Source organism: Megascapheus bottae, chromosome 27 (genome assembly GCF_031878675.1).
Source record: "Megascapheus bottae isolate mThoBot1 chromosome 27, mThoBot2.hap1, whole genome shotgun sequence".
NCBI classification, from domain to species: domain Eukaryota; kingdom Metazoa; phylum Chordata; class Mammalia; order Rodentia; family Geomyidae; genus Megascapheus; species Megascapheus bottae.
The window spans coordinates 10,306,738-10,328,139 of record NC_143535.1 but is presented as its reverse complement, the minus strand read 5'-3'; the positions used below and the strand labels follow the sequence as shown (position 1 = coordinate 10,328,139).

Below are 21,402 nucleotides of genomic sequence, written 5' to 3'. Positions count from 1 at the left end.
GCTGACTCATCTCACAAGCTGTCACACAATCCTCACAGTCCTTGGACATTCAAAACACCTGCAGGGTCAGCCTCAGTGCCATCTCCTGAATTACTAATGCTGCTTCCTGTCCCGCCTTCTCCATGGGAGGAGCCTCCTCCTCTGTTCCTCTAACCATTGGCTCCCTTTAAAGTCACTCCTGGTGTGATCAGCGAACTTAAAATGGGGATTGTTCACATCAAAAATGTGATGGTCTCCACCAGCAACCAGGATACAAAAGGAAGTGGAAAATGAGGCTAGGGTTGACTTAGAATATGTTTATTGCTACATTTATATACAATTATACAAACAGCCTGGACAGGAAGGGATACATTGCATCAAGTTCTGCAGATTCCACAGGAGTGGTGCAGGAAACAGAGCAGCCACCACTGACTTTGCTCTCAGTTCAAAGTCAAAAATAAGTCTCATACTTTTTTTTTTTAATGGAAAACGTGTGAAAATGCTCTCCAGAGATTCCTCTTTACAAGCGAGTCATGCAGAAAAGGAGTTCTCAGAAGCCATTGCCTTCAGGCTGCTGTGTGAAAGATGGGGTGTTGAAGAGAGAGAGGTGGGTGCTGGCATAGGTCTGTAGGGGGCAACACAAAAGCCCATGTCCTGGTCTGCTTTCCTAGGAAAGGTTATGGGGAGGGGTTGGAAAAGAGAGAAGAGCCAGAAAGAGGAAACCAACAGCAGGCAGAAGTGAGAAAAGCCCTGGTGAAAGGAGGCCGTCTCCAGCTGAGGGTGCAGGCTTTGTAGGGCGGACACCCTCCCAACACCAGCATTGTCCTGTGTTTCTTAGTCCTCGAGCTTGCCACGTGTCAGCTGCCAGGAACCTGCCTGAAGGCACAGAAAGGCAACAAAGTCAGTCAAGAAGAAAATACCACCTAGGCCCTGTCGGAGCAAGGATTTAACATGTATGAGCCGGAATACCTTTTCCATCTTCTGGGCAATAACTGGGCATCTGTGCATGGGGAATGAGGAGAGAATGATGTGCCAGGAATCCAGGGGATTCCACAAACGCTGCTGCCCTGGGGCCTTAGCCCAGAAAGGATAATTGGAGGCCCCACAAGGAGTCTAGCATTCAGTCCAGACTCCAGATGTGGACATGAGGTTAGAGCGTCCATACCTTCGTTTCATGGCATGGTCCCGAACCTTTGGGATATGATGCCTGAGGGAATAGTTGAGCAGCCCAGTGCACGAAGTGATCTTATTCGTACCAGCTTCTTATTTATACCCACCTCATGTCTCTCCACATGTTCAGGAACCGAGGAGAGAGAACCCCCTCCAGGTCAGGTGGAACTTGACCTTGTAGGTTAAAGTCAAGCCAGATGAGGTCTGAAGGTAAAGAGCAAGAAGCCTATAGTCTGCGACCCAGACTCTACCAGGCCTTGGAGCTGATGAGTAAGGTGCAGGCAATCTGGTTCTAGGATTCTTGAGTGAAAGGAGCCAGTCAGTTATATCCTATCTGAGCCTTGGGTGTCACCTCTAATGTCGTCCCTTCAGCATCTGCCAGCCCTGCTCTAAAACAGACAGGGCTGTGAAGGCCTGAGGATGGCAGAAGAACCAGATGCCAATGCACAAGTCCCTGTATTTTTCCCCTAGGTCAGCAGTATAATCAACTCTGGAGAGAACCGACAGTTCTTCCAAGACTGAGAAATAGGTGACATTTTCAGGCTGAAGGATATGGCAACTGCCAACTCCCTTACTGCCTTCATAAATTCATCTCTGGATAATTCAGAAATCTCTGTCATTTGGAGCTTGACTCGGCTGGTGAGTCATGCAGAAACAGTCTTCCTACTGACAACAGCTCAGAGTCAGACTCCGATGATTCACCCTAACAAAGCAAGAGCATGAAGGAAGATGGAAAAGCATCAGGGGGAGTTTGATTTGGGGCCTTTTTCTTTAATAACCAGCCCAAAATAGAATAAATGAGATGACTTAAAGATGAATAGCTAAGGAGAAGCTTGTAGCAACCTATGGAACATTTAGAATGGGTTTACGGCCAAGATTGTCGCTCCCAAGTTTGGATTCAAATCCCAGGAATAGGACCAGCAGCTGGGTTGTAGGAATTCAGAACTAGCTGCATCCTTTCACAGTGAGTGACAGCAACGAAGATGGGAGAGTCAACACCTTCCTAGTACATCCTGAAACAATGGGAGTATTTTGCTGGTGTCAAGAGATGTAGAGAGGATGTTAGCATGACCTTAGCCGCATTTCACAGCAAAGTACAACTCAAAGTTGAAGAAGGAAGTTGCTTCTAAAGTTTCCCTACTTGTTTTTTTATTAAAGAATTTATTAACATTGATTTTTACATCATATTTTAAATGACATGTTTAACCAACAAGTATTCAAGAAGCATTCTCTATATGCAATCACTGACACTTAGATTTTAGAATATAATTAACATTAGGCTGAGAGTTTGTGTGTCATATGTAATAAAACATTATGTCTATAGAATCATAAATTTTTATGTCTATGTAGTTGTGTTTATATTTCCAGTCCCATGTCCATAGCATTGGGTATGCAAATATTGAGTCCTCGCTCTTGTACTATTAGCCACATATTAAGGATACCATGCGCCTTTTGTTCCTTAGGTCTTGACTTGTCTCACTCAACATGATTCGCTCTAGATTCATCCACTTCCCTGCAAATGCCATCATTTTATCTTGTCTGTTGGTTATGTAGAATTCCATTGTGTATATATACCACATTTTCCGTATCCATTCATCTGCAGTAGGGCATCTGGATTGTTTCCATCACCTGGCTATTGTGAATAGTGCAGAGATGAACATAGCTGAGCAGGTGTCCTTATCATATCTTGGGTTATGATGTTAAGGATAGATGCCCAGGAGTGGTACGGCGGGATTGTAGGGAAGGTCAATTTTCAGTTCTTTAAGAAATCTCCACACTGCTTTCCAGAGTGGCTGAACTAGTTTACAATCCTACCAGCAATGCAGTAGGGTTCCTTTTTCTCCACAACCCTGCCAGCAACTGTCATTGACTGAGTTCAAAATCTTGGCCATTCTTGTTGGGGTAAGGTGGTATCTTAGGGTTGTTTTTATTTGCATTTCCTTTATGACCATGGATGATGAGCATTTTCTCATATGCTTTTCTGCCATTTTAACCTCTTCTTTTGATAAGTCTCTCGTTAGTTCCCTTGCCCATTTAGTGAATGATTTGCTGGGTTTGGGGGGGATTAGTTTCTTGAGTTCCCAGTAGATACTGGATATTAAGCATTTGTCTGATGTATTATTGGTAAATGCCTTTCCCAGTTGGTTGGCTGTCTCCTTACTTTTTTATGTCTGATACTTTCTGGCACCTGAAAAGATTCTAAACTATATTATTATTATAATGGAGACTCAAGTCCACAACTTTTTAAGTATTACCTTTAAATGCATCCACTCACACCTGTAATCCTAGCAACTCAGGAGACTGAGATCTAAGGATTGTGGTTCAAAGCCAGCTTAGGTAGACAGATCTGAGAGATTCTCATCTCCAGTTACTCCAGTTTGCTAGTAAAAAGCTGGAAATGGAGGTATGGTTCAAATGGTAGAACACCAACCTTGAGTGGAAAACGTTAAGGAATAGTTTAAGGCTCAAGAACAACCCCCTCCCCCCACATAAAATGCATCCACATTTAGCTCAGCTCAGGTTTATAAAACTTGGGCCTAATCAGTAAGTTGGGGGAACTGAAAGATTATTCATGAACAAGATAAACTACCTTGTGTGGTTTTATTTAGAAATGGGGTCAAAATAGTCTGTGCCAGAGAATTAAGTAATTTCTAGACAAACTTGTATCAGGAAGTGCTCCTAGGCTCACACCTGTAAGCATAGCTGCTGAAGAGGCTGAGGTCTGAAGATCACAGTTCAAAGCCAGCCTGGCAGAAAAGTCCCCTTGAGATTCTTATTTTCAATTAGCCACTCAAAATCCAGAAGTGGCACTGTGGCTTTAAGTGGTACAGCACTAACCTTGAGCAAAATTGCTCAGGGACAGAGCCCAAGCCCTGAGTTCAAGCCACACAACTGACAAAAAAAAAAAAAGATGTGAAAATGTTGACAATTTGAAGTGAGTACATACTTAACCTAAATTAGTATGAGTTAGTTCTTTAATTTGTCTATTCAACATGTAAGTATAAAAAGAATTGGGTGGGGAGGAGTCATAAGAAAACTGTCCCACCTTTTACATTTAGGGGCTGAGGTCTGAGGTGCAAGGTTCATAGCTAGCCTGAGCAGAAAAGACTATGGGACTCTCTTCTCCAATTAACCAGCAAACAGCTGGAAGTTGGAGGTGTGGCTTGATGGTGGAGTGCCAAACCTTGAGTGAAAAAGCTAAGGGTTAGTGCCTAGGAACTGAGTTCAAGCCCTAATAATAGCAATTATATCAACTCCCCCAGCCACCAGAAAAACCTATAGCACATCATTACATCATTATTAGATATAGATGAATAGCTTATATTTTTTTTTGCCAGTCCTGGGCTTGAGCTCAGGGCCTGAGCACTGTCCTTGGACTTTCTCAAAGCTAGAGCTCTACCGCTTGAGCCTCACCACCATTTCTGGCTTTTTCTATGTATGTGGTACAGAGGAATTGAACCCGGGTCTTCGTGCATACTAGGCAAGCACTTTAACCACTAGGCCAAACTCCCGGCCCCATGCTTATATTTTTATAAAGGCAAATCTTCCCACAGAACTCCTGTCTTATCTATATTTAGATAGATAGATAGATAGATCCAGGTAGATCTGTAGATATTGACAGATATCTATATATCACTCTATCTATACCTGTTGCCTCTTCCTCTAAGTTCTAATGTTGCACATGGGATCTCAAAATGCTAGGCAGATCCACACATTAGAAGATGGAACACATATGAAGTGGAACCAGTTGCTGTAATGGTGGAGATGATTGTGGGTCAGCTCTTCTGACAGGGACATTCCCTGAAGGCCTTGGCAGGTGGTGAGCAGGGGGCAGGGGCATGGGAAACGGATAAGTTCCGACTGCAGTTCCCCGCTGTACTTACCTCAGGAGTGCCAGAACCTTCGGAGGAACTCTTACATTTGCTTTATACTGCTTTGGCAAGAGCGCATCTGGAACAAGGCATACAGCTTGGGTCCCCACCTTTCAAAAGAGACATGAAGAGGTTAGAAACCGTTTAGCCAAGCACATGGAAGGAAACCAGGTGTGGGGAGAGAGGACTGCTTACTTGGTATTTTGGGATGCCAGTCAGATAAGTTGATTGCCAAACTAATTTCCTTCTTCATATTTTTAATTTTAAAAGTTTACCTTTGAGGCCGGGAGTATGGCCTAGTAGTAGAGTGCGTGCCAAGCATGCACAAAGCCCTGGGTTTGATTATTCAGTACCACATACACAGAAGAAGCCATAAGTGGCTCTGTGGCTCAAGTGGCAGAGCATTAGCCTGGAGCAAAAAGTGTCTAAGGACAGTGCCCAGGCCCTGAGTTCAAGCCCCTAGGACTGGCAAAAAAAAGAAATTACCCTTGAAACTCCAATATAAAAATGTAGAAATAAGAGTAAGCCTCCCTTTGATATAGATGTCAGAATTCTCTTAATTGTTGTAGCTACTCATACTAATACATTAGTTTCATGGGAATAAAGAGTCTCAGAGCCATAAACGCCACATCTTCATCAGTGGGCTAGGAGATTTTGTTTTATCTATGATTTCAAGTTCTCCCTTGATTATTAATCTAGGCACTGTTTCATTTCAGGTCTTAATTTAATGGATCTGAGACTTTGTCAATCGTTCCTATCTTAGCATAAGCTAATTCTCAATATGCCTTATCTAAAAATGTCAAATATACTATAACTTCCTACTGCAAGACTGGGATGCAAATGAAATGGTAATATACATGGCCTCCCCAGGAGCCACGCTGTCATGGCAACATTTTCTGTCTTACTTTTCTCTAGTCTTGTTTCCAGAGCTGCCATTCTTAGAGATAGCCATTAGAGATATCATAAACAAAACTCCACAAAGGGCTTGCTAAACAAGCTGAGTGTTTTTGTGGGTCACTTCACAGATAAGGGAGGATGTTGCTTACAGTACTTCCTGTAATAGCGGATCAAGCCATTAGGAATACTTCCTGGTAGTTTCTCTGTCTCCTAAATGGGTTATGGATCAAAAAACCACCTTTGGTTGGTGGATCGTTTCCATGGAAATGGATAAGCAGTGTCTTGTACTTGTTGTTTAACCCATAACGAAGACCTGAGTCTTTGCAATCCCAAGTTTGTCAAAGCTAGTAGTAACAAAAGAGAAAAGAGACAGTAAGATTTATGAAGTTCGATAATTTTCCTTCAATATTTGAATGTGTTAAAGGGGGCAGATTTAATTAGAAGATGGTTGATAGTAATGGAACTTTTTGAGGGGAGTTTTAAGTATTTTTAAAGACCTTAAAGGCTAGCAGACATGGAACTTTTATCCGATAAAATATTCTATAGTGTATAGTTGTATTTTTTCCATGTGGTCACCAGTTTCATAATCAACAGTCAGCCATAATTGAAAGATATTTAGACTTGGAAAGGGACAAAGAGAGAAAAAGAGCAGCAGAAGAAAAAGAGAATACTCTTCATGGATATCCTGAGAAAATTCAGAAGTGTAAGAGAAGGGAGAATGGGAGGAAAAAGAGCTGAATCAATGAAAGGAACAAGAAATAAAAGAATGAAGGGAGACAGCGGTGACCACAAAGGAAATAGTATGTACCTATTTCCCCAAAGGACAGAAAGGAAGAGATGAACTAAGACAAACTTCTAAAGCTTGCCACCAGGTGGTGCCATGAACTTAAACTACCTTGAAGAAGCAGGGGATGCTCGTATGAAGAACAGGATAGTGTTCAGTGCTGGTGGCTCAGGAGGCTCGGGATTTATGAACAGCCAAGCCATAGGCTTTGCCATATTAGCTTATGCTAGAAAAACGAACTTGGTTTCACACAAGAAAATCTGTTTGCCTAGTTCTGTAGGTTCACAAAATCACTTTTAAAGCATGTACACACAATTATCTCACCACACACACAAATTGCATTTAAAAACCTTTAAACCTTTCTTATTTTCAAAACCTCTTAGAAAAATACAGATATGGGTCTAAAAGGATGTTTCATTAGTCTAGTAAATGTCTAGAGCAAACCTATCTAATGATAAAATACTAAAGGTGGGACACACATTGCCTCTAAATCATAAAGGAGATACTATATTCCAGGCTGGACGCTCAGTTCAGTAAGAAAAAGAATAAAAATTTCTCAATATTGAGAAGACTGACATCATCTGCATATTACTTTGTAGAAAGTGCAAAAGAATTTGTAAATCATTAGGAACAATAAGAATTCAACAGAGTTCTCTTCAGGTAATTAAAAAAAAAAGAGATTTCATTTCTTTACAGTAGCCACAGATACTTCCAAATGTAACTCTTAAAGTGATAGCAGAACACAAGATTCTGAGTAATAACTCTTTTTTTTTTTTTTTTTTTTTTTTTGCCAGTCCTGGGCTTGAGCTCAGGGCCTGAGCACTGTCCTTGGACTTTCTCAAGGCTAGAGCTCTACCACTTGAGCCTCAGCACCACTTCTGGCTTTTTTCTATATATGGTACCGAGGAATCGAACCCGGGTCTTCATCCGTGCTAGGCAAGCACTTTAACCACTAGGCCAAACTCCCCGCCCTGAGTAATAACTCTTAACAAAAGAAACATGATCTTACTGCAAGTATCTTAACAACTTTACCAAAAGACATTCATAAATGAGAAAAAAGGAATACAATCATGATGTCTATGAAACCAGACATCAAGATTTGTGAAACACTAAGGCTTTAGTAATTAGGACAGGTTGGTACTGACCTGATATTCAAAACACTAAGCAATGGCACAGACCACAAGTGAGAGACCTGGAAAAAAATGGCAAATCAATCTGGAATGACTGTGAAAACAACTAGTCACCATACAGAAAAAAAAGAAAATGGGATCAATAATCCATATCACACATAAAAGTTCATTCTAGATTGACTAAAGATTTAAATGTTAAGAAATAGATAAACTTTGGGGCCAGGAGTTTGGCCTAGTGGTTAAAGTGCTTGCCTAGCATGCATGAAGCCCCAGGTTCAATTCCTCAGTACCACATACATAGAAAAAGGCCAGAAGTGGTGCTGAGGCTCAAGTGGTGGAGCTCTAGCCTTGAGAAAATCCAAGGACAGTGCTCAGGCCCTGAGCTCAAGCCCAGGACTGGCAAAAAAATAAATAAATAAACTTTTAGAGGGAAAGAAAATCCCAGCATTTTTAGATGAAAATATAGAGTATCTATATGGCCCTCAGGAGTAAGGAATTTATTAAATAAGGCAAACACGGGAAATTACTATAAATCATATGCATAGATTAATAAATTAAGCTCTAATAAAAGTTTCATTTATGATCTTTAACCCCCCCTAAAAAAATCATGAAAAGACAAGATAAGGGAGGAAGTATCTGCTTACTAAAATGTCTAAAGAGCCAAGAGCCAAGTGGTGGTAACTACTGAGGAGACTAAGATCTGAGGCTCATGGTTCAAAGCCAGATAGGGAAATGCTATAACTCTCACCTCCACTAAACTATCTTTTTGCCAGTCCTGGGCCTTGAACTCAGGGCCTGAGCACTCTCCTTGGGCTTTCTTCAAGGCTCTAGAGTTCCACTACTTGAACCACAGCACCACTCCCAACTTTTTCTATGTATGTGGTCCTGAGAACCTGGCTATTCGTGCATGCTAGGCAAACACTCTACCACAAGGCCAAACTCCAGGCCCTCCACTGAATTATTTTTAAAAAGTGCTAGTATTGAGGAAAAGCAGCTCAGGAACAGCATCTAAGGACCTGAGTTCAAGCCCCAGGACCAGCACAAAATAAAGTGAAATAAAATCAAGCATGTTAACCTATCAAAATGGCAGAAATGAAGATATTTCTGGCCAAAAAAAAAGCATGGTAAATATGTGACCAGATTGTTTCTCTGTAAACAATTTTTTTTTATTTTTGAAATATTTTATTATTATAGAGGTTACAGTTACATGACTCAGGCAATGAGCTCTGTAAACAATTTTTTGGTTACTTAGTAGAACTGAAAAATGCATCCTTATCCTGTAATGGATCCTGCCTGGGTCTTGCTATTGGGATATTATTGCTAATGTTTATTAGAAGACACAAAGCAAACACAAGAATAATTGATGGCTATATTGCTTATAAAATTCTAGTAGAACTCAAAATAATCTAAAAGTCCACCAAGGAAATGGAGAGAGCGGAGCATATTCAAAGTGAAAAGGAAGTGACAATAGCATTAGTCATGAGACTGTGAGGGGGACTGTGTGCAGGGTGGAAATGAGACCACTTTGGAAATAGACTAATACAACCAAGGGTGGTGGTGTAAGAGGAATCATACATACATACATACATACATACATACATACATACATACATGCATGCATGCATACATACTTTTTTCTCTATTTCTTCTCAGTACATCTCTTTTCTCTAATACTGCTGTAAAGCAATCTCTAATTTAAGTGCTTAAAACTGAAGGTGATGGGAGGGGAGGGGATACTGCTATAGAAAGGGAGGTGAAGACTTTAGTTCTAATTAGCTTTGGTCTTTGAACCATTCAGAATTTGTGGTAAAGTCTCAAAGAAGCCATCCATGCAGAAAAGTCAATGGGTACACCAAGGACATGAGGGAAAGAGGCAGCCCTGTTCCCACCCTCTCCTCCCTATTGCCCCAGCCCCCCCCCCCCTCAGCACTGGCCAAACTCATGTGGTCTAAATCCAACCGCAAATCTGCTGGGCTTGGGGAACACTTACCCAAGGAGAAACTTCTCCTTGGTGTGCTTCTGCTGCCTGCTGATTGGAGCCACCACCGCAAGGTTTGCAAAGTGTAATAAAAATCCTTTTCTTAGTGCAAATCAGAATAACTTTGAGATCCCATTTCACCTCAGTAAGAGTGACCAAACAACAAATGCTAGGCGGAGATGTGGAGGGATAGGAACCCTACTGTACTGTTGTTGGCAATGTACACCAATCTGGAGGGTCCTCCAAAAGCTACACATACACCTTCTCTAGGACCCCACCATACCACTCCTGGGCATCTACCCTAAGTATCACGATCCAGGAAACGAGGGCACCTGCACATCCATGTTCATTGTCACACTAGTCACAATAGCCAAGAGGTGGACACAGCCCAGATGCTCCACAATAGATGAATGTAGTACCAAAACATGTAGTACCTATTCACAATGGAATTTTACACAGCCATTAGAAAGAATGATGTCATTTTCAGGAAAATGGATGGAACTGGAACAAATCATGTGAAGTGAGGTAAACAAAGATCAAAGAGACTGACTGCTCATGTTCTCTCTGAGACGTGGAAATTGGGACTAAAATACACTGGGATATGATAAGTTATACAGTATTCCAGATACACTCAGGGTGACCAAAAGAGGATACGCTTAGGAAACACAGAAGCGCAGTGCCCAAGTGCCTCATTATAGTTATATAAAATAAGATGCATACTGAAACCAACTCCAAGATATGGAAACAAGACCTCCTTTTAAAAAAATGTTTCTTCCTTTTCTAAAATTATGGCTTTTAGTTTTTGATGATTCTATCTTCTTTAACGTATTCATGGTGTATTCAAGTGTACACCTTTGAAAGCACTGGGGAGAGGGTTCAGAACTCGAGGGGATAAGGGTGAAAAAGTGCAGCAGAGGAGTTCACTGGACACTGATAAAAATGAACTATATCACTCATGAGTGGAGACAGGAGGGAAAGACTAGGAGAGAGTAACAGAACACACTGTAGAGAAGGAAATATACTTATCACCTGAGTAAATTATCTCATGTAATTGTAATCCCTCTGCACTTCACCTCCCTAGTAACAATGAAGTAAACTAATAATAAAAAGTGCTTTCCTTAAGATAGAAGACCCTAGGGCTGGGAGTTTGGCCTAGTGGTAGAGTGCTTGCCTAGCATGCATGAAGACCACGGTTCGATTCCTCAGTACCACATACATAGAAAAAAGCTGGAAGTGGTGCTGAGGCTCAAGTGGTAAAGCTCTAGCCTTGAGAAAGTCCAAGGACAGTGCTCAGGCCCTGAGCTCAAGCCCAGGACTGGCAAAAAAAAAATAGAAGACCCTAGTGTGATCACACCAAACCTCTGGGCAGGTGGGAATGCCATGGCCCTTTCAGGAACATGATTCTTCATGAAATCCATGAATTCAAGGATCAACAAACCAGCTTGTGCATCACACCCAGTCTCCTGCTTCAAAACTGACAGTGATTTAAGAACATTTTTACATTATGTATGAGTCAAAAGACTTTTGGGAGGATGGAAAGGTGCTACCAAACATAATATCTGGACCTCTAGCTAAGTACTATGTCAAGCCAGACATGGTGGTACTAATCTGTAATCCCAACTGTCAGGAAGCTGGGGCAGGAGGATTAGGAGTTCGAGGCTAATCTGAGCTATGGAGTGAAGACTCTGCTTCAAACTAAACAAAAAGAAAAGTTTGCCAATCCTTACCCTAGTTTGATCACTTGAATCTACAAATCTGAAAGCAACTGCAGTGCTTATCATTTCCCTCTTACTGTAATTTTCATTTTAATTCCACAGGTTAAATTCAGACTCCTTTCTATTGATCAATAAATGAGATAATTCCACAGAGCATCTGGAGAATGTTTTTCTCCTTGCTCTCTTTCTCTCGAATAAGTGACAAAGAACTGACGGGTAAATTTTAATGAAATAATCACATTCAGTTCTGAGAACTAATTTAGCGTTTTCCTGCTCCAGTTTATCCCTCCGGTGGTTATGGAAAACAATGGGTCTGCCTCAAGCACAGGATGTTGGTCTCACTTCTCAGACCTCCAGGTGGAGGCCATCCCACTTGGCTCTCTACCCTCAATGCTTGTTCTGCCTCTTGAACTTTCTCCAGATTGGGTTCAGTTCATATCACTGAAGTTTGGCCCACTGACTGCCTGAAATATTCAACACCTATTGAATGTCTGTAAAAGCCTGTTTCTTCTACATCCAACTTCACTTCTCCAATTTCATTTTCCTCTAGATCTCTTTGAGCCCAGATCTGCTGTTTACTGGAGGGAGGGTGCTTTAACAAATAGAAAGGAAAGGATGGCTTCTCTCTCCTGCAAGAGTCCACTGCCTATCTACACTTGAAGCTAAGACGTCTTCACCCTAGCCTGGAGGTGGGAGTGCTGAGTGCTCTGCCTAAGGGGGAATGGCTCAGATGCATGCATTTGCGTGTGCGCACGCGCACACACACACACACACACACACACACACACACAGCGCTTCCGATTGCATATGCTACTCTGGCAAGTTATTGAACTTTAAATGAAATAATAACTAGAACAACTGCCTTCAAGGACTCCTTATGAACTAGAGGAAGATGTCTTTCTCTTCAGGCAGCTGTGGCCCCTCTAGGGCCTGTTGCCTGAGAGCCCTGGCTCTGTTGAATCTGCTCATCAACCCTTCAAACTTTTTTTTTTTTTGCCAGTCCTGGGCCTTGAACTTGGGGCCTGAGCACTGTTCTTGGGCTTTCTCAAAGCTGAGCTCTACCACTTGAGCCACAGCACCATTTCCAGCATTTTTCTATATATGTGATACTGAGGAATCAAGCCCCAGGTCTTCATGCATGCTAGGCAAGCACTCTTACACTAGGCCAAACTCCTGGTCCAGCCCCTCAAACTTTTATTGAATTTCTCCTTAGCTTTAACTCTGGCAGTAAACTACTACTCATTTGTCTCCAGGGCCAAACCACTCAACAGACAACTGGCCTAGATCCTATAAGCTTCTTACCCCAGCTTAGAAAGTGAGCCACTTGTGGTCTGGCCCCCTTCCAACTTCATCTTACAAACTACTCTGTCTTTCTTTCGCTTGGCCAAGCTCAGTCCTTTCCTGCTTCGAGATCTTGGCACATGCAGGTTCCTTCCCTGCCTGGAATATGTTTCAGCAGAGCCCCAAAATTGGTGTCTGTGGGCATTCTTTCCTCCCAGCCCCATCCCCAGTCTGGGGTCTTGAACTCTTGAGCCTGTGCACTGTCCCTGAGCTGCTTTTTCTCAAGGCTAGCACTCTGCCACTTTAGCCACTTCCTGTTTTCTGGTGGTTCACTGGAGATAAGAGTCTCATGGACTTTCCTGCCCAGGCCGGCTTTGAACCATGATCCTCATCTCAGCCTCCTGAATAACTAGGATTACAGGCATGCACTCAGTGGCTAGCCCAATGGGCTCTTCTGGCAAGCAAACATAACTTGGACTTTCTGAAATAGGTTAAAGCAAAAATTTTGCAAATGGTGCACAAGAGCATATTGAAATACTTCACTTGGAAGAGAGAAGGTTCTGGGTTTGTGTGTTCTAGTCAGTGCCGTGGTTCTTAGGACAGGACTTGAAACTCCTAGCGGACTGTGTACCCCTCTTCGGACTGTACCCACTATCCTGATCTCCTTGAGAGAAGCTAGCCCTGTGTTCCCTTAGGTGGTGGCCTACCTGCCACCGCCTGGGCTTTTCTGGCATTCTGATTCATGATTTCCATCATCGCCATATCTCCCCCTTAGTCCTGGGTTTGCTAGTGAGTGGACATAAAATGGCTTCTAAGTGTCAAGGATGGTTGGATATTGGCTATTTTACATGGCTCCATGTAATCCTGCCATTTTCACTATTCGATTTTTCTGCTTACCGGGCTTGTGTCTTTCCTACATAAGGATGAGGGCTTAGTCAACTCCGATGTCCTGAGTGATGAATGCCCAGGGTACTAGGGACGGCTATATTTGGATGAATGTATGGAAGGCTTTCACCCAAGCTCTTTTAAGTCCCAGAACATCCGTCCTAAGCTCTTCTGAGGCCTCAGTGATAAAGGAACTGATCTGTAGCACAAGGCAGACAGACCTACCACTACAACCCCTGCCCTCACTTGCCCTTGGAAATGACGCCTAGGATGCCAGTTTCTGGAGCCCCTGAGCAAACCAGCATTGAGGGCAACACTGCCCTAAAGCTGGAGCCTGCACTAACCTGCTCAGCCTTGTCAGATTTACAGCACGGCTGCTCTTTGCACATGCCTCGATCTTCTCATCTCAACACAATTATTTCCTAACTCATCTGCCTCCCCCTCTAGATTATTTAGTCATGAATCCTCAGGGCCCTGCTTCAGACATCTAATAAATGTGGAATGAATATTTAACGAACAGATCAATGTTTAATGAACCCATTCAAATGTGTTGTTTGAATGGACTCGGTCATTCAGGTGCCAAATTCACAAGTCATCTAGTGTTTTCCCTTGAAGATAAATATAGAAAAAAGACTTAGTTTACCACAGAGAATCCTGTGACCAGGGGTACAGAGTGGGGCTCATGCTAGAGTGCTCATTCCAGATTTCTAAATGTGTCAGAGGCCTCTGCTAGGGTGCTAGTGGCTTATGTCTGTAACCTAGTTACTTGAGAAGCAAAGACTGGAAGGATCACAGTTTGAGGCCAGGCTTGGCAGAAATTTTGGAACATATGCCATCTCAACCAATAGTCAATGGTGCCAGCATGTTATCCCAGCTACACAGGAGCCTGAGATGGGAGAATCACAGTTCCAGGTCAGCATGAACAACAACAACAAAAGATCTGGGCATGGTGACACAAACTTGTCATATAAATTGGATTTCAGGTGCAGACTTGACCAGATAAAAAGCACATATCAGCAATAAGTAGGAAAGCTGAGGGAAAAGGGTTCATGGCATGGTTCAGGCAGTAGAGTACCTGCTTAACAAGGATGAAGTTCATACTCCAGTACCACACCCACGAACGCATCACCTACGTAAAAATTACACGGAGGTTGTGGGGTTCTTCGCCAGAGAAATGGCCACATAAAGTGATATGACAATTCTTTCAGCCATCATGACAGTGGCTGTCTGGGGTCACAGGCGAATCACCTGGCCTGATAATGTTTTGTGTGCTGCTCCTTCCTGAATGTTCTCTGCTTTGAGCTGGGGTTCACCCAGATGAACCAGTTTCTCTCCTTCCACTTTGCCTCTGGGGAAATTTCATCTGGCATTCCATCGGCATTCCAAAGAGAAACATCACAGGTGCACATCTGCTTCCTCTCCTGGTTTCCTGGCCACGGGAGTGTACCACCTTCTGAATGAGCCACGTTCCAGTACCAATGGCCAGGTGCTCCACACCCCAAGTCTCTGATTCTACTCTTAGTTCCAGCCAGATAGCTTTAAGCCCAATTTAGGAGAGCTCATGCCTTGCTGCTGCACACCTGGGATCCTAGCCCTTGAGAGGCAGAAGCAAGAGGACTGCAATTCTGAGGCCTTCCGAGTTCTCAGAATCCATCCATAATGCATGGAGCATTCAGCGTCCACGGTGCACTGGGCACAGCTCGGGCATGGAGCAAAGTGAGGAAAAAGGAAAATCCCCACGTGGGCGGTGCTCACATTCCAGTGCAAGGAAGCACAATAGACACAGTAGGGCAAATGCTGTGCATGCTGGGTGGTAAGCAGGGGTGGAACATACATAAGGGCAAGAAGACAAAGGAGTCAAGAAAACGTGTGAAGATTGCCTGCGGAGATAAGAGGAGTTAGTCTGGCTGGCCTGGCCTACGAGGAAGCCAGTGAGATGTCCACTTATAGTCAACAGGAAAGTGCATGAAGTCCAAGAGCTACCTGGGCAGAATGAACTGGAAGCATAAACTTGCTCTTCATCAACCAAGAAGGGGAAGACTGACACCCAAGCAAGCTGAAGGAAGGAAATGTGAAGTTTGGTTTCCTATGAGCCTGCAAGTCTCCTGAGAGAACAGGTGGAAACGTCCAGGGAGTTTGGGCTGAAAGTCTGTTTGCAGTGCACAGATGACATGTACAACATGGCACTGGGTAAGGTCACTGAGAATCAAGGGCAGATGGAGAATGACTAAGACTCCAATACGAAGAAGTGAAACAGCCTCATCCTCACAGCACAGACACAGAGTTCCAGCGGCTGGGGGGGAGCCACCCACTGTTTCCTGCCAAGGACAAAGCACATCTTTCCGTCTCTCCAGACATGGCACAGGGCTTGAAATCCTGTCCATAAACGTCTTCTGACCAAAACATAAAAAAAAGGAGAGGGGGAGGAAATCACAAGTAAAATTCATAAAAGGCAATTAAGATTTAAAAAAGGAATCCAGCTGGGAGTTTGGCCTAATGATATAATGCTTGCCTAGCATGCACCAAGACCTGGGTTCAATTCCTCAGCACCACATACATAGAAAAAACCAGAAGTGTTACTGTTGCTCAAAGTGGCAGAACCCTATCCTTGAACAAAAGAACTCTGAAACAATGCCCAGGCCCTGGGTTCAAGACCCATGACTGACTGATTTTTTTAAAAAATGCCCTACGTAATTATGTATTAACCTGACCAGGCCAAGACTGCTTATAAGCAGCAGTCCACATTTATTACAGTAAGTACCCACTTATTGTAATACTCCTACTTCACAGATGAGATACTAAGTGCTTCTCAAAAGTAAAGAACTGTAATCCCAAACCCCTTCATTTATTCATCCTGCTTTACACACAGTCCAGAGACTGGATGCCAGGCATACTGGCTAGGTATCTAATGTGCTTGAAACTTCAAAACCCAAAATACCTTGAGTTATAAAAAAAAAAAAAAAAACATTTGCTGAAAAGAGCCAATGATGAGGAATGGATCCTTGCAGTTCCTACTAGACCCCCGACTCTAGAGTCTGATAGAAAATTCCATGGTAACAGATGGCAGGAGTGAGCACTCTTCAGCCCTGGCTTAGCTAAAACAGCAATGGAAAGAATGGTGAACACAGGGCCTAAGCTTCAACTCTTGAGGATGAGGGGCAGCTGCAAACCTCTGGGGAGTCTTGTCGGGATGATTATTAGCCTTGTTTGCTTCCTACCAGCACTTGAGTTTGAAGTTGAGGTTTCAAGATTACGAGACAAGCATCCTGCCACTTGAACCATATCCCCACCCCTTTGACCTTTAGTTATCTTTCAGATATGGTCTCCATTTTTGCTTGGGGCCAATGGTAGGAGTTTGTGATCTGAATCTGTGAACCTCCTATCTCTGCCTTCCCTCATGGCTAGCATTGCAGGAGTAAACAATAAAGCTTGGCCTTCAACTACCATCCTTTCTCCACCTCCAAAAAGCTTGGAATGCAAGTGTGAGCTACCATTACCATGCCTGACTCTTATCCAACAAATGTAGGCTATAATCTCCAAAGTATCTGTAGTCAAAGAAAGTCTTTGAGAACTAAGAGCAAAGTTTACAGGCACAAGAGAAAGTTAATCTAAAACAAAGGCACCGAGATCATTGTACAAGAGAAATGTTTAATCTAAAACACAGGCATTGAAATCATTGTACTATCATACATTAATAAACACTAAATGGAAATGACTTAAAAGTTCAACAAGGTCACTAGTCTAACTCCCACATTACACCTCTATTTTCTTTTCCACTTTGAAACTGCCTTTCTATACTTTTTGAGTCTGTCTCACCTAGTTTTTTTCCTTGAGTCATTGGGCCTCTTATGTCCCAAAACTCCAATGGTAGTTTGAATAAATAGCAATTGCTCTGTGAATTCCAGCTATAAGTGAATGCACAGGTATGTGCGTCTTGTTTTATAGAAATGGCATGGAAAAGCCATGCAATTCTTTCATAACACCATTAAATGGAAAGCCTTTTGAATAATGTCTGAGAACGAAAGCAAAATAGTTTGGGAATAAGATCACTCCTGACATCATACTAGCAATCTAAACTCATACTGTCTAGCCTTATTAGCCATTTACTTTTCATTAACTACTAGGGTGTGGCATCCCTGGGGGCCTATCTCCTTATAATGTCTTCATTAGAAAGTACCTTTCCTTGTTTAAAAAAAGACAACCAGAGACAGCTAGGCGTTATGGTGCATACCTACTATTCCCAGCTATAAATACATTTCTATGCATCAAAAAACATTACCAAGAGTTTTAAAAAAAACTCTGGTGCTTGTAATCCCAGCACTGGGGAAATGAAGGAGCTTGGATTCAGGGCCAGCATGAGTTACACAGTGACAGTCTATCAAAAAAATCCAAAGGTGACAAACCCACAGGATGGAAAGAGTGTTTGCAAGTCATATTTGACAGATACACATTCCAAATCCTAGGACAAGAAATTAATATCCTAAATACTAAATGGGAACAACTCCTAGCTGAGCACCAGTGGCTCACACCTGTAATCCTAGCTACTTAGGAAGCTGAGATCTGAGAATCACGGTTCAAAGGCAGCCAGGGCACGAAAGTGCATGAGACTCTTATCTCCAATTAATCACCAGAAAACTGGAAGTGGCACTGTGGCTCGGTGTAACAGAGTGCTAGTCCTTGAGCTAAAGGGCTCCAGGACAGCACCCAGGCCCAAAGTTCAAGCCCCAAGACTGAGCTCTCACCCCCAAAATTGAATATATATGTTACCAATGACTATTTGGTTTCTGAGTTGGAGTCTTCCTATAAAATTAGAAAAAAAAAAACTTAAAAACATATTTTATCTTTCAGTGTCTTCTTATCAACCCATGTTTAAGTTTTATGAAATGAAGACATAGTAATTTATGAGGAGCTGGCATACTTGAGAAACCTATGTGGCATATTCATATTATCTCGCCATTAACTGCCCTGTAGTTGGTGTCTTATTCTGTAGTTTCCTTCAGTACGGTATTCTCAGCCTTTAGCTAAAACATAGCCAATTTAAAAGTAAAAAAAATATATAGTTACATACAAATAGAACAAAGGTATATAAGATTTCACATATTAGCGTTTCATATACTTTTCTATATGAATAAAAGGCACCGAGGACTACCTCATGATTCTAATGTATGTATATACATTTGAAAGAACCAAAGGGGACACCATGACACCCACTTTAACACAGTGCAAGAACCACCTATGCTTAATCAGAAGGAATATTTCCAAGGCTGTCACAAATCTCAGATATCCTGATGTCACATCTCCACACAAAGAAAAAACAAAACTACACTAAAACTAGTATCATTACTTTTAGGAGCAAAGTCAAGAACATGCACAAATACCAAAATAACCCCAAATTTGAAAAATCACTCAATGAAAGAATAGGCAAATAAATTTGACATGTAGAAGGAACTGGCTAGCTGTAAGACTGGAGGAATCTGGGCATACAAGTAACACCAATCAACAATATTTCCTTGCCATTTTTTTAAAGGAATTTGATAACATGATAAATACAAATGATCTAAGAGCAAAAGCTCACAGCCATTTAAATTTTGTTTCTTAAACCTCCAGTATAGTTTCTGACTATGACTAAGTACGAATATGGAACCATTGAAGGAGCTAGGAAGCTAGAGAGCCACACAGACATGTGCATATCAATAGGGCTAGTTATCTTAGTGGAGGTTTATAACTTTCAAGTCTATAGGGACTGACAGAAACACTTCAGTGAGGTGGAGATCGCTCTAAATCAGGAAGCTCCTCTATTGCTAAAGAAATGAGACAAAGCAAGAAGTCAAAAACTTTTCCAGAGGGAAATGGCAGCCCTTAAATTCTTGAAATGGGCCTATTATCAAGTAGATCGTCTAAGGACAAAAACAAGTTAAAATTGTTTAATTGGAAAAGCCAAGGATGAGAACACGCAAAATAGTTTTTCTTACCTCCTAGAACAGAATGTAAGGACTTGGATTGTTAGGTTATGTTGTTACCAAAATAGCTATAGAATTTATTGAAATTTTTATTTGAGAATATTTAAAATGTTCTAAAGAATTTGGTAGGAGTTTGGCATAGTGGCAGAGTGCTTGCCTAGCATGCATAAAGCTCTGGGTTCGATTCCTCGGTACCACACACACAGAAAAAGCTAGAAGTAGTGCTGTGGCTTAAGTGGCAGAGCATTAACCTTAAGGAAAGCTCAAGGACAATGCTCAGACTCCAAGTCTGAGCCCCAGGACTGCCCCCCCCAAAAAAAAAGTTCTATTTATAGTAAATTTAAGAGCAGAACCTGTCTCCCCGTGTCCCAGTGTAGGTGTAGTTCATTATTTTTTTCTTTTTTTTCAGTAATGCATAAAGCTTTGGCTTACTGATCAATTCAATAAATTAATGCTAAATTAATAATTCTTTTTACTTTAACTTGTTAAATGGGATGTTTTCATTATATATATACATATAACTCAATGTTTTTAAATATATGGTTTATTTTTTCTTTATAAACATCCTAAATCCACAAGATAATGAAATTGTAACAAAACACAGCGAGATATTTTTAAATTATGAATCTAATATTAACTTTTTTCTTTTTAAGTAGTTTCAATGTTTAAGGGGTTTCAATGTTAAGAACAGCTTTTAAAATAACAATCAAGAGGGCTGTGAGTTTGGCCTAGTGGTAGAGTGCTTGCCTAGCATGCACAAAGACCCAGGTTCGATTCCTTGGTACCACATACTTAGAAAAAAAAGCCGGAAGTGGTAGAGTGGTAGAGTGCTAGCCTTGAGAAAGTCCAAGGACAGTGCTCAAGCCCTGAGCCCAAGCCCAGGACTGGCAAAAAAAAAAAAAAAAAAAAAAAAAAAAATCAAGAGCAGTAAAAAGCCTGCTTGGTTAGTAGAAAGGCCTGAGTTCAAAGCCCAGTATAGCCAAAGAGGTTTAAAAAAAAAAAAAAGGGTAAGCTCTAAAGAACAAACTCTAAATAAAAAGAAAAACATTAAACTGGGCACCAATGACTTACTATTGTAATCTTAGATACTCAGGAGACTGAGATCTAAGGATCAAAGTTCAAAGTTAGCCCAGGCAGGAAAAGTTGTGAGACTTATCTCCAATTAATGGCCCAAAGCTAGAAGTGGAGCCATGTGACTCAATGGTAGTGCTTGCTTTGACCAGGAGCAGTGTACAAGCACAGGCCCTGAGTTCAGCGTTCAAACCCCAGATGGGTGCACGCACACATATAACCCTTAAACCTCTCCTTCCACCCAGACAAGCAAAACATTACACTGAATTTTGTTCTTCCTGGATTACATTAATGAAATTACTACCTGCCCTTGGGAATAGAAATAATGACATGACAAATATTACTATATACTAATAATCACTGTAAGCTGAGGGTGGGTATCTTAAGCTATATAGGGCCTGCTTAGTAACTAAGAAGCTCCACTATGGTCAAAAAAGAAAAAAAGAATCTGTGAAAAATCAGTAAGATGCTTTAAAAACAGCAATCAGTTTCTACATTTATGGTAACTGCTCTGTAATATAACTTTAAAACAAGAATGTAAGTCCAATTACCATACAGTTGCATAAAGACTCAGAATTCGCTGGGTCAATTAATGACAATGAAACAATCTCCTTATGAAAAGGAAACTAAACACTACACAAGGCAAGTAATGCCTAGAAATCTTAAATTACTTTCTATTA

The 21,402-nt window shown here is 41.7% G+C and overlaps 1 protein-coding gene across 1 annotated transcript in view; it reads right to left on the bottom strand.

The window, feature by feature from the left end:
• Window positions 1-311: 311 nt before the first annotated feature.
• Window positions 312-21,402, bottom strand: part of Rdx (radixin) — a 64,177-nt gene continuing 43,086 nt past the window's right edge. The window contains exons 15-16 of the mRNA XM_090319562.1: window positions 5,034-5,131; window positions 312-855 (exon numbers count right to left, since the gene is read on the bottom strand). Coding sequence (XP_090175688.1) covers window positions 5,065-5,131 — 67 coding nt within the window. The 3' untranslated portion in view covers window positions 312-855; window positions 5,034-5,064. The remainder of the gene's footprint in view (window positions 856-5,033; window positions 5,132-21,402) is intronic.